The sequence below is a fragment of the Sapajus apella genome, unplaced genomic scaffold (genome assembly GCF_009761245.1).
Source record: "Sapajus apella isolate SASKATOON/1434 unplaced genomic scaffold, GSC_monkey_1.0 scaffold40, whole genome shotgun sequence".
In the NCBI taxonomy this organism is placed as follows: domain Eukaryota; kingdom Metazoa; phylum Chordata; class Mammalia; order Primates; family Cebidae; genus Sapajus; species Sapajus apella.
The window spans coordinates 11491131-11507515 of record NW_022436980.1 but is presented as its reverse complement, the minus strand read 5'-3'; the positions used below and the strand labels follow the sequence as shown (position 1 = coordinate 11507515).

General features: G+C 40.7%; 1 protein-coding gene and 1 pseudogene across 1 annotated transcript in view; one reads left to right on the top strand and one right to left on the bottom strand.

Annotated features, from left to right (window-relative positions):
- Window positions 1–11948, bottom strand: part of MORC1 (MORC family CW-type zinc finger 1) — a 167758-nt gene extending 155810 nt beyond the window's left edge. The window contains 2 exon segments of the mRNA XM_032298919.1: window positions 6987–7040; window positions 11884–11948. Coding sequence (XP_032154810.1) covers window positions 6987–7040; window positions 11884–11948 — 119 coding nt within the window.
- A 1259-nt stretch (window positions 11949–13207) lies between these two features.
- LOC116565499 lies at window positions 13208–15158 on the top strand (annotated as a pseudogene).
- The last annotated feature ends 1227 nt before the right edge of the window (window positions 15159–16385 follow it).

Genomic DNA, 16385 nt, shown 5'->3' with positions numbered 1-16385 from the left:
ATGATAACAGCCTTAGAGTCTCCAAGGCAGCAAGAAAAGGCAAGCCTCAACATGCAAGTGCATTCTGGGTCTTCATTTGTGTCATTCTTACCATTGTCCCGTTGGCCAAAGCAAGTCCCATGGCAAAGCCCAGAGTAAATGTGGGAGAGGACTATCTAGGATCACAGATATAAGTGGCCTTTGTTCAACACTATACCACAGTCTCCTTTCTTTGGGGAGTTTGAGTGGAAACGCTTTGCATTTATCTTCAAGTGGTACAAGTTTTCTTAAGTTTTATTTTAATTGACACATAATAATTGTACCAAGATTTCTTTTTTTAATCCGTTGTTGGAAATGGTACTTTAATATGTTGGCATCTGGTCGCCACCCTTGGATTTTATTTATTTATTTTTATTGCATTTTAGGTTTTGGGGTACATGTGAAGAACATGCAAGACTTGCATAGGTACACATTTGCTGTCTTCCTCCCCATCACCTATATCTGGCATTTCTCTCCACGCTATCTCTCCCCAATTCCCCATCCCCCACTGTCCCTCCCCTATTTCCCCCCTGACAGACCCCAGCATGTGATGCTGTCCTCCCTGTGTCCATGTGTTCTCATTGTTCAACACCCACCTATGAGTGAGAACATGCGGTGTTTGATTTTCTGTTCTTGTGTCAGTTTGCTGAGAATGATGGTTTCCAGGTTCATCCATGTCCCTAAACTAAGATTAGGTAATTTTAAACCAAACTGAACAGTTTTTCACAATATATACATAAACACAAAAAAGAAACAAGTGCCGGCCAGGAGCGGTGGCTCATGCCTGTAATCCCAGCACTTTGGGAGGCCGAGGTGGGCGGATGATCAATAGAGGTCAGGAGTTCCAGACCAGCCTGGCCAACACAGTGAAACTCAGTCACTAATAAAAATACAAAAGTTAGCCAGGCGTGGTGGTACATGCCTGTAATCTCAGCTACTCGAAAGGCTGAAGCAGGAGAGTTGCTTGAACCTGGGAAGCAGAGGTTGCAGTGAGCCAAGATGGTGCCACTGTACTCTAGCCTGGGCAACAGAGTGAAACTCCATCTCAAAAAAAAAAAAAAGAAGTGCCACTTTTATCTCAAATTGGTCAAGATCTTATATTGCTTGTTTATGATGATGCCAAGTATTTAGGGAAAGTAGGGTGAAATAATCATTCCCTGCTGGTGTCCAGTTACAAACCCCAAAGAATAGAATGTGTGAATTCTGATGACATTTGCTGTATTTTGTGACTATGGATAAGTCTTCTGAACTCTCCATCAACCGTGCATGTGCTCTGCATGAAATGCAGCTTACATCTGTTCCTCCTCCTCCATTTCTAGTACTATCGCTCTACTATAATTCTCATGAAATCTTGCCTAGGTAATTCCCATAGCCATACCTCCCTGCTATCCTTGCTTTCATCCTTCTCCAGACTATCTTGTAAGGTATTCCTGGAATGAGTATTTTTCTTTAAAAAAGAGAAGAGCACATGTCTACATAGAAAACCGACACTGCTCCAAGTTCTTCATGGTCCACTGACTGCAGAATAACCTTAGAATGGTATTGAAGATGCTCGTTCATTTGGTTCTGACACTCAGAGTGAATCAACTGAGCCTCAGCATTGTTCGCCAAGCGCTTTTTCTCCAGGAATCTGTGTGTCTCCCTCCCTCATATCATTCAGGTCTTTGCTGGTATGTGAGCTATTTAAAGAAACCTTCTTAGACCACCATGTGAAAAACTGTATACCCCTTCCATCACTCTCTGTTCTCTTGTCCTGCTTTTTTGTTTTCCCTTTTAGCCCTTGTCGTTGCCTGGTATATTACATATTTGTTCATTTCTGTATTGTCTCTCTCTCCCCATTAGGATACATGTTCCAGGGGAACACAGACCTCAACATTTTGCTGAGTGCACTATCCCCAGTACCTTGAATAATAGACAACAAATTATTACTGAATAAGTTAATGAATCTTTGAACTAGTCTACCTTCATTTGTTTTCTCATAATTATTATTTAGACAGGAATATTCTTTTCTTCCTGGAGTATCTGACAAAAATCACATCCATATTTCAAGCCCTAGCCCCTTAATATGAGGCATAATTTCTTCTTTCTCTGTGTTCCCACCATACTTTAAGTCTCTCCTACGCCAGAGTGTTCATCCTATTTTACTCAATATAATTGGATATGGAAGGGAAGATGACTTTTTCTCACCAGAGAGGCCCTATTCTGTGCCCTCACTCACTTTTCCCTGGTAGAGGTGAGTTCACTCACCTACTGGTCGCTTAGAGAAGAATAAACTGGGGAGGCTCAGTTCTGACCCTGCATTTTCCTCTTGGAGAGAGCTGCCTGTGGAGAGGATGAGTCCTGATCCCTTGTCCCAGGGCAGAGGAGTTTCAGGGGAAGCCCGACTCCACTAGGCCAGTGAGACCACGTGATCCCGGGGTCTGCTCTGTAAGTCCGTGTGCTCTCTCACACTAAGCTACATACTCCAGCCTAACCTTTATCAGCAATAAAAGCTGACTCTTTTTTTATTTCTCAAGTTTTTTAGGACCTGGAGAGGAGAAGGAGATGAAGAGTGTCATTTATTGTTTCCCCAGTTATCTCAAGAGGTCCATGACGATCTCTTTCATGAAGCATAAGCTCTCCTCTGGCTCAGAACACTCAGTTAACTGAGGTGCTTTTTACACAGAGATACGGATTTAGATCATGGACCATATCCTATCACCTGTGAACAACAGCCACTATTGCAGAAGAGCTGACAGACATATGGTAGGAATGCAGCGTGACTTCCTGGGCATTTCTCTACGTAGTGTTACCCACAGAGCTGGATCACAGAACCTAATTTCATTAGCATCATAGTCTAATGACATAACTAATGAGAGCAATAAATACTTGATGACTACAAATAAAGTCAGCAAAGAAAACAGGTTTGGTTTGGATTTTCTAGCCCTCATACTGCACATGCACTTACACACTTTAAAACTAATAAGTTGGGAATGATGTATGCTTCATTATGAAAAACCATTAAGTTAATATGCTTTTTAAAATAAAACTATTTCTCATGGCAGGTAAATGGAGTGCTCCAAATCACTCTGATACCTTCACAAAACTCTGGAAGATCTAATTTTGTAAATGGGTCCTTTAGCACACAAACAATTGGACTCTCAGAGCACACTTTCCTCACCCTGGCTACCCACAGGGTCACTGTACTCACAAAGCACTCAGATTACATTAAAATTCTATAGAATGTGCTTTTATTTCGTGAAATAAAATACAAGCTAAATAACTATGGCTTTCCATTAGAAGAAAATAAAAGAAAAAAGAAAATCTGCTCACCTGAAAACACATCAAGTCTTGCAGCCCCTGCATCTCTGGAAACAATATGAAAATATTATTGCTTTAAATGAAATGAACTGCTGTTACATGAGGTATAACCTATTTATTGTCAGATATCAAACAATACAAAAATTCACTTAAATTACTTCAAAATCAATTTATAAAATATTCAACTGTGCTATTATATCATAAGACCTGTGATTTTGAGTCATAATTTAGAATATTCAAAAGACTGCAACTCAGACATATGAAAAAAGAGACGTAATTAAGTGAAAATTACACAAAAAACTAACAAAATGTTTAAAATTTAAAAAAAAAAAAAAAAACAAAGCTGACTGGCAAATAATCCAGAAGTCATGGAATGTTTTTCATATTTTAGTTCAAAACAAAAAAAAAGAAAAATCGAATTACTAGGCACTGTAAGAAGACATTTTAAAGAACATATATGAAAAGAAAGACATCCAAATGTGAATAGGAGTTTTCTCTATGTTAGAGCTTGGAAAACTATAGCCCATGGATCAAAATGGCCCATCAGCTGCTCGCAAATAAAGTGTTATTGGAACACAATCATGCCCATTCATTTCATAGTACCTAAGGTTGCCTCCGCACTACAATGGCAGAGTTGAGTAGTTTTAAAGGAGACCCTATATCCAATAGAGGTGAAAATATTTACCATCCAGTCTTTTACAGAAAAGGATGCTGATCCCTCTTCTAAGGTGATGAGAATACTGATGTAGAATAGTTTTTTTTTAAATAATTTCTCCATTTTCTAAAATTCACAGTTATTATTTTTGTATTTTTTTACAATTACTTTCAAAAGTAAAATTTTTAATAGGAAAGGAGAAGAGGCCGGAAGACTGTGGCTTCAATATCGTGGATGTGAGAGAAAGGAGGAAGGCAAGGAAGTCTTCGCTGATGAGGAAGAAGGTATGCTGAGGAAGGAGTGAGTCTACAAGGAAGCTCAGTGCAACAATAGCAACCACATAACTCTGGTGAGGAAACCTGAGTCTCTCTCAGTTTCCATCAGTTATGAACCCAAAACTAGCCCAAACAAATCTGAGAAGGTACACTGTACTCGCTCCACAAGCCTAGAAGTTAGTCCCATATAGCTTCTTCCTCTAGCCAATTGCTGCTTCTCAGCCCTCCCTGTATAACACTCCAGAGTCACCACTGCCATTTCCTGAGCACCTCCTATGTGCCAAGTAAGCACTGAACGATGTATTTGTGAAAATTCTCTTCTAATCCTTACCATAGTTCCATAACACATAGGTATCAGTATCTCCATCATATAATAATACATTACACAAAGTACCATGTACACAATAAATGCTTAATAAACGCCACTGTACTGAAATCAAAGTTTTTAAAGAGAGAGTTTTTCATGTAGCATTTCCATGAAATAAGGCATAAAATAGCTCACCTTTATCATATATTAAGACATTTTATAATAATCATTGTTCTTTAGTCCAGGATACTTCCTCTCTGAAGAGCTATTGCATTAGGAAGACAGCCCTAACAAATCCTTCCTACATCACCACATATTCTTCTCCTCTCTATGCAATATTCTTTTAATATCTTTCCATTCTAATTTTTAAAACTACAGGAAATTGTTAAAATGTTGAATACAATGACATAAAATAATTTCTTAGAATAACATGGGGACTTCGTAAAGCTCTCCTTCAGAAGACCAACTGAGTATCTTGAGTAAGTCTGTTAAACAGTTTCTTTTGATGTCAAATACTAGCATCTAAGCAGCGGTGGAAAACTCAAATGTCCATGAAGAAAGAGGGACTGAAGGGTTGAGGCTGCCCATGGGGGAAAACTGGAAGTGGGGCAAAGGCGAAGGCAGGGGCTGGTCCCAAGAGAGCACCTGCTACTCCTCTCCAGCCCCTGATCCCGTGGAGGAATGTGGCCTTGAGGTTGCTACTTCTAATCTTTCAAGGAAGGCAGTGGGCCCAAATTTTTTATTTGGTATCTCTAACATCTTAAACCTATAAACAATTCCTTTTTCCTCCCTTCCTTTTTTATAAACACTGTACAAACTTTCACTATGAGCCAAACACACATAAGACAGGCTGGACCTGGTCAAGGGGCTGCCAGCTTACAAATGCTGCTCTAAGGATTACTTTATTGATCACATTTCTTTCAGTCCCCTGTGTCTGAAGTCAATCTTTCTTTCCCAATCACCCAATCACCCTCTACTACGTAAACTGGTTCCATTGTTCTATTTCTTCCACATTCTGATTTTACTTGTCCTCCTTTGTTGAATGAATGAAAGAAACAACTTCAAAGGAGAAAAGACAGTTGCAAAAATAGACAAATGTGTTCTTTCAGACTTGCAGATGTCAAGTTGCTGAATGTGGGCCATTCAGTAGGAGGCAGGACCAATGACACAGGAGGAACCCTGCTGGTTCCAAGCTTTGGACACAAGCAACAGTATCAACACTAAGCTCCTTTAGGGAAACTAATCAGAAGTGTTCATCTGTCTTGGCTCCATCCTTATTAGCTCCTTGCAAGCTGAGTTCATGGCTCTGAACAACAGACTTTATTCGTTTTCTCCTCTTCTCTCCCTTTTTGTGATTCCATCAGTTCAACAGAGAGAGAGCTTCCAAAAAGGAGGAGATAATAACTTTCTACTTAGTGCCAGACAGGAATTTCTGGATGATTGGTTCACTGACTACGCTTTGTGGTCACACTTTCAATAGGAGCATCTCCCATCTAAAGCAAAAAATGAAGAACACATGCAAAAAAGCTAAAATATTGCTGTCAACCTGTGGCAGGGAATTTAGGCTCCTACTGAGATCCTTGATCTAACAGCTGTATACTACTTCCAGGATGGACTTTGCTTTCACAGGAAAAGGTAGGAAAAAGTCTTCTATTATACGGAATACCAATAGAAATCAAGTCAAATGCTCTATTCAATTTAACTAAAATAAATAAATAAATAAATAAATAAAGACCTTGCAAGGCCCCACAAATAAACTACTGAATAGAACTTAAAACTGTTTAAGGGGTTCCTTCATCATCAATACCTATATTGGAAACAGTAAAATGTGGCAGTGGGGTTCCGCATGCAGACAGATCGCCCAAATTTGAATGCTAGCTCTGCCAAATATAAGTTATGTGACCTTGAATAAAACATCTAATCTCTCAGTGGATCAATTTCCACATATGTGGAACTAGGAAATTAATTCCCATCTCAGCATGTTGCCATAAGGATGCATGATATAATGCTCATATATAAAGTGTTTATGTATGTCTGATACATAGTAAGAGATCAAGAACAGTTAGTTATTTTCTTAACTGTACAATGAAATTCAACGCAGACTTCAATAAACGCCCAAATCCATATGTAAATTCTCAAGACAAGCATACGCTGACATGTAATTCAAAAACACTGAATGAATATGTACTATTAAATGGTTATTAACATAAAATCAGACTTCAAGTTTGATCATACATAAAAATTAATCAAAGGTGAATAATTCTTTCTTTCAACTATCCTTTTTCCTAGAATACCTTGATTTTACAGGAAATCAATCACAAAACATTCCAGATGGGAAAATATGACATGATCTTTTTTTCTTCACAGGTAACTAGACAAGAGTTATGTCATGAAATTCCCTCAATAACCTTTGTTCAGAGATAAACCTTACCTTGCATTGTCCAGCAATTCAGCCAGTGCTCCAAAAAGGAAACTGTGAGTGGTGCTGGTGAAGAAATGAAGAGAAAACAAAAAGTTAAACCAGGTGTGAAATCAATGTAAAACCTTCAAGTACTTGCAGATAAATGATCTCTAGTTCCAGACGTCTAGTGAATTAAGAAGTTACTCTAGAAACAACTTTTTCAGCACGGTCAAGATTCGGAACTAGATGCCCTCCATTATGAAGCCAGGTTTAAAAATACTTTTGCCAAAATATCCTGTCCACTTCTAATAAAAACTTAAGAGCCTCAGTACGTATTATTAAAATAAACTCTGACCTTTTTTTTTTTTGAGACGGAGTTTCACTCTTGTTGCCCAGGCTGGAGTGCAATAGCGCGATCTCGGCTCACTGCAACCTCTGCCTCCCAGGTTCAAGTGATTCTCCTTCCTCAGCCTCGCAAGTAGCTGGGATTACAGGCATGTGTCACCATGCCCAGCTAATTTTGTATTTTTAGTAGAGACAGGGTTTCTCCATGTTAGTCAGGCTGGTCTCGAACTCCCAATCTCAGGTGACTGGCCGGCCTTGGTCTCCCAAAGTGCTGGGATTACAAGCATGAGCTACCATGCCTGGCCTAAACTTTGACCTTTTAATATTGCTTTATAAGCATATTTTCAAGTGAGGTTTTTCCGAGAGGATTTTTTCATTAAAATTCTATTATTTAAAGACAAAATATTTCTGAAGAATACTGATCAAAATCCTTGCCTACTAAAAGGCCATAAGGCTCCATCTGCAGGCAAAGGAACTGGCAGGAAGCCCTTGCATGCCTCACCAATCTGTGTTTTTCTGTGGAATCTTTCCACCGCTGAAAAGCCTGCTCCTTAAATAACCTCAGAAATGGCCTCAGGTCACTCTCTCCTGTACGCTTGAATGCCAGGTCCTCGGTAACAGAACACTCCAGACAGCCTTCAGTGTTTACAACAGTTTGGAGTTATCTGAGGGTGGAATCACACTACCTTGAGAGTCCATGCTTGCCTTCCATTTCCTGATGCGGATATTTCAATCAGCAACCTTATCACAGCATTAAGGGGATATTCAGTATGCAATTTTCTTTCTATATTTAGTAAATAGGTAACAGAAGCAAGAGAGCCTCATTTATCAAAAACACATCTGCTCTTCTGTACAAGAGAAAGCATCATCGGCAAGGTCTCAGAGTCTCCAAACACTTCAGGCCACAGGACAACACTTCAGCTTAAAATTTATTTTTAAAACACACACACACACACACACACAGAGAGAGAGAGAGAGAGAGAGAGAGAAAATATCCCCATATTTTGGAGTTTCAAATATCGAGGCTAATTAAAAGTCTCTTGAGTCAGGTGAGCTTTAAATTTTGTAATTAAGAAAAAAAACTACTAAAATATTATTACAAAAAGATGTCCTTCACTCCAAAAAAAAAATTATAAAAATGTAAAATAGTGTCAAAGAGAAGTATGATATGCTTTACAGAATCAGGACTTTAAATCACAGGCCCTTCTAGGGAATTTAAAATACATGACTCAATATACAGAAATTCAATACATAAACAATCCTTTAGAAGAGCAACTGCAGTAATTCTGACCAAAAACGTCATATGAATTTTTGCACTAGTTCATGCAAGAGACTTTCACTGCATACCACGGGGCAGTGTGTACAGGCAGGGTCTTTGATGTCTTGGAGCTCAAGCTGGCAGGGTACGTGGAAAATGCACAAATAAACAAACTTACGAAGATGATATTACAGATGTTGATTGGGTGCTAACTTAGTAGTAGTGATGGGAAAGAGTAACTGGTGAGGAAGGGCTTGGTGGTAGGTAAAGCATCTCTTGGTAAAAGATATTTAAACTGAGTCCTGAAGAATGAGAGAATTCAGTCCCTTGCAGAGTAGGGTGGAAATTTTCTAGCAAGAGCAGGAGATGCAAAGACCCTCGAAGCAGAAAAAGAGCTAAGGAGACCAGCCAGCTCTGCTGATGGTAAAATGCCGAGAACAGGCTGAGATGAGGCCATGGTTGGGTCATACAGGGCTTCCCATCCCACAGAGAAGCGCTTGTACTTGGCCGACATACAACTGGAAACCACTGCAGTGTTTCAAGAATTGAGGCATAATCTGGTTTATATTATTTAAAAAGCTCATTCTGACAGCTTTCCTGGAAAATAAACCATCAAGCAGCCAGGATGGTAAGCAGAGAACCCGGTTAAGAGGCTGTGTGGGGTAGACTGGAAAAGGGATGGTGGTGGCTTAGGCTAAAATCAATAGCAGTGGAGACAGAGAAATAGATGGTTTCATACATTTAGAGAAAGCATGCACTTGAAGGATTGGACATGGAGGAAAAGTAAAGGGAGAAATTTAAATATCACTCCTTTTGCAGAAGGAAGTCTCAAACAAAAATCTACCTGGGCTGAGCTCAGTGGCTCATGCCTGTAATCCCAGCACTCTGGGAGGCCAAAGTGGGAGGATCACTTGAGCTCAGGAGTTCAGGGCCAGCCTGGGCAACATCACCAAACCCCACCTCTACTAAAAATTTTAAAAAATAATAATAATTAGTCAGGCACAGTGGTGCATCCCTGTAGTCCCAGCTACTAAGAAGGCTGAGGCTGGAGGATCACTTGAGCCCTGGAGTTCAAGGGTGCAGAGTAGTATGATGGTATCACTGCACCCCAGCCTGGGCCACAGAGCAAGACCCTGTCTCCAAAAACAGACTTCAACCAACCAATCTGCCTAGAGAAGCTGAGAAGTCTTCAATTCATATTTAACTTTGTTGTTACTTCATGTTGCTGTCACTCTTGTTAAGTTACTACACCACCAGTTGAAAACAGCACTAGAGAAGTGGCTACCACAGTGTGTTTGGGGGAACGGAGGCTGTGTGGCAGTGGCCACAAAATCCATGCAAAACTGAGGCCAAGGAATTTTTCTGAGATAAAATTCACAGTCCTTCCAGCACCCCACTGAGCATTTTTCTTAAGCTCACTCGAAACGATTATTTCTTCATTTGTCTTCCACCTCAGCTGCCTTTCAACTATTTGTTCCACCTTTTCCCACTTGACATCATTCTCTATAGAGAGATAAAAACTGAGTGTCTGCAGAATATTGCCTGTTTAACTCTGCTGTGTTAAAATTATACAGTCTGTCCCACACAGCAAGGCTGGCCTTCCCTGGTTTCTTTATACCCCCATCTCTGTGGTTTCAAGTTTGGTACATCCCTGATATCAGTTCCTATACTTAGTAAATCCAAATTACCAAAAGATGCCAAAAAAAGAAAAACTCTGACGTATCATTGTGAATTAAACAGCACTAACTGATATAATTCACTGTATGGGAAACAGCAGATGAGAGAGCAAACCTCTGTCATTTGTCTCTGCAATCTCAGGATCCAAAATGACACCTAATGAGAAGCTCTAAAAGGCAGATAGACATCGCAGAGAAGAAGAAATGACCAAATGACAACTAAAATGTGAGATTCCTATTCTTAGAGAGGTTACATTTTTGGAAAGACTCACAGAGTTTGAAATCAATATATGCAAATTACTCTGCTTGAAGAGCACCGTCCATCTTTAATGCCACTGTGTTAGGCAGACTAAGGTCAGGCAGGATTGGTGGAATCACGGTTCTGATGACCAGCAATTAAACAGTTGAGTTCAACGGTAAATGTGGGGCCTTCCAACCACTTGGTGTTCGCTGAAGAGCACCAAAAGGGTTCGGCCCGCACACTGCCATGTGTGTACCTATGCAACAATCTTGCATGTTCTTCACATGTACCCCAAAACCTAAAATGCAATTAAAAAAAAAAATAAGATACACAAGCTATTGTCTTGCAGCTAGAAAAAAAAAAGGTATTACCGCTTTCTATGCTTATTATATGGAAAAACAAAAGCTAATTAATTGCTAAAGTTTCTGCTTTCCCAGAGACAGAGAACTGCTATCTAATGTTCTTTTTAAAAAGTTTGGTTAATATTGTGAGGAGATATTTGGTCTTTATATAGGTAAAACTTGTGGGAGGATGAGAGGGATATGGGAGGGGACAGTGAGCAACTGATACCCTGAAGAGTTTGTATTGCAAAGAATGCAAAATTTAACTGACTAAACCAACACACAAATAAATAACCATTATCTATTCATTTAAAAAATAAAAAATAAATTAATTAATTAATTAAATAAAGATGGGCAAAGGACTTGAATTTGAACAGACATTTCTTCAAAGGTGTTCAAATGGCCAATAAGCTCATGAAAAGATGCTCAACATTAGTCATTAGGGAAATGCAGATCAAAACCACCATGAGAAACCACTTTGTGTTTTCTATACTAGGAAGGCTACAAAAAGAAAAAAGACAAGCTGGGCGTGGTGGCTCACGCCTGTAATCCCAGCACTTTGGGAGGCCAAGGCGGGCGAATCACTTGAGGTCGGGAGTTTGAGACCAGCCTGACCAACATGGGGAAACACTGTCTCTACTAAAAATATAAAAATTAGCTGGGCATGGTGGTGGGAGCCTGTAATCCCAGCTACTCAAGAGGCTGAGGCAGGAGAATTGCTTGGACCCAGGAGGCGGAGGTTGCAGTGAGCTGAGACTGCACCACTGCACTCCAGCATGGGCAACAGAGCCAGACGCCGTCTCAAATAAATAAATAAATAACAGCAAGAAAATCATAAGTAATTAAGTAATCAATTAAAAAAAAAAAAAAGGGTTCGGCCTGGCCCAAAATAGACCTTCATCATGCGTTCATCATTTTAAAAAGGCCTGTACAACTCAAATAAACAAATAAATCCATAAATCTGCAATACCAAGCTCACTTGTTGAATACTTCCTCGGGGGACCGACAGGACCTTTCTTCAAGGCACGGAGACCCTCCCCCACCCCGACCCCACCTCGGCACTCACGAGTTGGCGTGGATGAAATCCAGGTGCAGCTGGGCCCGCCGAAGTACAGCATACCTGTCGCCCATGGCCTCAAACGCGATTCGGACAACCCAACGGGTCAAGGACACTTAACAGGCAGCCGTTTGTCTGTGCCTACGCCCGCGCCCACGCGCACGCCCACGAGCACGCCCACGAGCAGACGCCGGGCTCCGCAAACGCGAGCTCCCCCTTGCGGCGCGACCACGAACCTCTCCCTGCACCATTGACCCAGTTGTCTCGCGAGATTGTTGCTTGGTCTTGGAGCCATATGAGAATGTTGCATCTGAGCTAGGTTCTCCTGGAATTGAGGTTTATGTCACCTTTTCAGATGGTTGTTCCCCACCCAGCGCCTCTCAGTCACTCCCCAGCTGGAAAATGGAGCCCAAGGCTGGGATTAGAATTTGATTAAAATGATTACACACTCACACACACAAGATCGTGGGGAACGTGGGCAGCATGGCAGGACATTGCCGGGAAGGTAATAGTTCTCTTCGCTTGTGCAGTGTGTTACACAGAACCAGAGGTAAGGGTGCTCTGTCCTGTAATCCCAGCACTTATCTTCCTGTGTCTCTTGAGTTGATCATGTTTTTTTCCATTTGGAGGAAAAAATTAAAAAGTGATAAGCCTGAGAGAAAACAAAAGGAAGGGCTAAAGACAATGAAAACAGAATTTGGACTTTACTGTAATATAGAGGCTTGTCCCTAGGTGAGAATAGCTGCCCTCACCTGGATGGATCACTAACCTTTTTTTTAACCTGTCAGCTGACGTGCAACTAGTGCACTTACTGGCCTGGCTCAATGCCTAGACATTGTTTGCTCCAAAAGACAGAACTAGGCAGGTGGAAGGTAGGGGTGCGGGGTTGTGGTAGGTAAATAAATATAAGGAAGGACTGTACAGATGTGTAGAACAGCTGTGAAAATGGTGTTTCTCTACTCACAAAGCACTGAGTTCTAAGTCACCAAAACCCAAGCTGAAATAGGATTTATCAAGGATGCTGTATGGAAAGGTCCTGGTTGGGCTGGGGCATTAATTAAGCAAGTTGACTGCAAAAGAAAGGGTCAAACTCTGATTCAGCATCTAGAGCTTTTGACTTAAAAACTAAGATGGGAGTCCCACTTCTGGCCCCCACACTCAGAGATTGATGTGAGTGAATTCAGAAATAACTCAAGCTTGTTAAAGGGCCTTTTAAAAACAAAAAGCTGATTCCGTGCAAGAGAGCAAGTTACTGCTGCTTACCGTTCAGAGACTTACAGGTGTTTGCCTGCATTGCAATAAAGGATTCATTTACTGAGCTAGACTTATATTTATCTCTTCATTTTGGAGAGTCTAATAAACTGTTATTACAGTTTCTCTACTGACTTTCAAAAGTTTTGAAGTTTGAAAGACACCTTTGCAACTAAAACAGCATGAGCACAGCCAGAACAGAGAACCCTGTTATAATGGATCTGTCCAGTCAAAATGGTCAGCTGAGGGACCCTGTGAAATCCAGTGGTGGCCCTGGAGGAGGGGGCACACCGACACAGCAACAGATGAACCAGCTGCAAAACACCAACACAATCAATAATGGCATTCAGCAGCCAACACAGAGTATGACCACCACTATTAGGCCTGGTGATGACTGGAAAAAGACTTTGAAACTCCCTCCAAAGGATCTAAGAATCAAAACTTCGGACGTGACCTCCACAAAAGGACATGAGTTTGAGGATTACTGTTTGAAAAGGGAGTTACTGATGGGAATTTTTGAAATGGGCTGGGAAAAGCCATCTCCTGTTCAGGAGGAGAGCATTCCCATTGCTTTATCTGGTAGGGATATCTTAGCTAGAGCGAAAAATGGAACAGGCAAGAGCGGTGCCTACCTCATTCTTTTACTTGAATGGCTAGACCTGAAGAAGGACCATATACAAGCAATGGTGATCGTTCCCACCAAAGAACTTGCTCTATAGGTCAGTCAAATTTGCAACCAGGACAGCAAACACATGGGAGGGGCCAAAGTGATGGCAACCACCAGAGGAACCACTTTACAAGATGTGGCTTGATGATACAGTGATTGCTACCCCTGGGAGAATCCTGGATCCTATCAAGAAAGGAGTAGCAAAGGTTGATCATGTCCAGATGATAGTATTGGATAGGCAGATAAGTTGCTGTCACAGGATTTTATGCAGAAAATGGAGGATATTATTCTCATGCTACCTAAAAATAGGCAGATTTTACTATATTCTGCTACTTTCCCTCTTAGTGTACAGAAGTTCATGAATTCCCATTTGCAGTAAACCCTATGAGATTGACCTGATGGAGGAACTAACTCTGAAGAGAGTAACCCAGTACTATGCATATGTAACTGAGCGCCAAAAAGTACACTGCCTCAACACACTTTTCTCAGGGCTTCAGATAAACCAATCAATATTTTCTGTAACTCCTCTCAGCGAGTTGCATTGCTAGCCAAGAAGAGTTCTCAATGGGTTATTCTTGCTTCTGTATTCATGCTAAAATGAGGCAGGAACATCGAAATCGTGTATTTCATGATTTCCGAAATGGCTTATGCCGCAATCTTGTTTGCACTGATCTGTTTGCCCGAGGTATTGATATACAAGCTGTGAATGTGGTAATAAACTTTGATTTCCCAAAGCTGGCAGAGACCTATCTCCCTCATACTGGAAGATCAGGTCACTTTGGTCATCTTGGCTTGGCCATCAACTTGATCACATATGATGTTTTTTTTTTTTTTTTTTTTTTTTGAGACGGAGTTTCGCTCTTGTTACCCAGGCTGGAGTGCAATGGCGAGATCTCGGCTCACCGCAACCTCCGCCTCCCGGGTTCAGGCAATTCTCCTGCCTTAGCCTCCTGAGTAGCTGGGATTACAGGCACGCACCACCATGCCCAGCTAATTTTTTGTATTTTTAGTAGAGACGGGGTTTCACCGTGTTGACCAGGATGGTCTCGATCTCTTGACCTCGTGATCCACCCGCCTCGGCCTCCCAAAGTGCTGGGATTACAGGCGTGAGCCACCGCGCCTGGCGATCACGTATGATGATCGCTTCAACCTGAAAAGTATCGAGGAGCAACTGGGAACAGAAAGAAAACCTATTCCAAGCAACAGTGACAAGAGCCTGTATGTGGCAGAATACCACAGCGAGCCTGTAGAAGATGAGAAACCTTAGCAAGCACGCTTTGACAAACTTACAGAAGGCTGGTTTGGATCTGTGACTCATCGTTTTGGGGGTAATGCTCTTCTCTTTGTGGGTTTTTCATCTTTTATTTTGGAATTATAAAGACTTGAGCTCGGACATTTTTTCTTTAACTGATTCAAAAAACATGGTAAAATCTTGATTTTTGTGAATTTATCTCAATAAAAGCCCACTGGAACTTCAAAAAAAAAAAAAAAGAAACTAAGGTGGTTCAATAATACTCAGCAAAGATTTTACATGATAGTCATAAAGTCAGAAACAAACATCTATTAAATAAAGAACTTGAATTAGACACGTTTATAATTTCCAGGCTTCATACAGGCAGTGAAACTCTCAAAAAAGAAAAAAAATTATTAGTTTTGGAGTAGTCATTCTACTTCCAAAGAGAGCAGTTTATCAGTGACTACATTTATGGGAATCAGGAGAGGAAGAGAGAATTTGAATGACAACCCAAAGGAACATGATGTTCTAATTTCAAAACTGGAAGTAAACATAAACATTCCAAGTAATTTTCCTGATTGCATTTTTGTTTTAACAGTGGCTGATGTGGTCGTGTTTTGACAGCAAACTTCTCTTTACTAAGCAACTTGAACTATCTTTCTAATTTTTCCTTCTGTAGAACTTCACAAATAGGATATTTTATTTTCATTTTATGGGCAAGAAAAGCTTGACAAGCCTCTTCTGGATTTATTTTACTACCCAATTTACAGCTGCTATCGATCTCAAAGCAACTTACTATCGGAAGGGCACCAGAGCCACCAGCCTATAATTAGTAAAGGCTGTAATATCTAATTTTTACCAGAGGGCAGGGTGTGATTATTGCAGAAGCACTTTTTCTAATAATCTGAGCAGAGCCTTCCTACGGTAAGTGGCCAGCCCCAAAGCACCAGACAGTACTGGTTAGCCTAGATGACAGGCATAGGGAGGATTCATTAGCTTGTGCTTAACAAGAGGCCTGAAAGTCACTGCACACAACACTGTTTAGCCATTCTGCCATCATAAAGGCAAATCTTGTTTCTCCACAAGGAGTACTTTTGTGATTGCTTATTTCAGTCATATCTCTCAACTGTCTCAAGACTCATTTTTACATTACTTCATGGTTAAAAAAATACTGAGGGAGTGTCAGGGAAGGGAAATTTAAAATTAGAATGTCCTTTGATCATCTTATGGTGGGTACTGATTGGTACAGTCTGGGATAAGAGACTCTTCAGCTTTTCCTAATGTAACCTTTCAGGTTTGTGACATTCATATTGTAGTCACAAATATGGCTCAAATCTTTCAAACCACACTTTCCCTCTC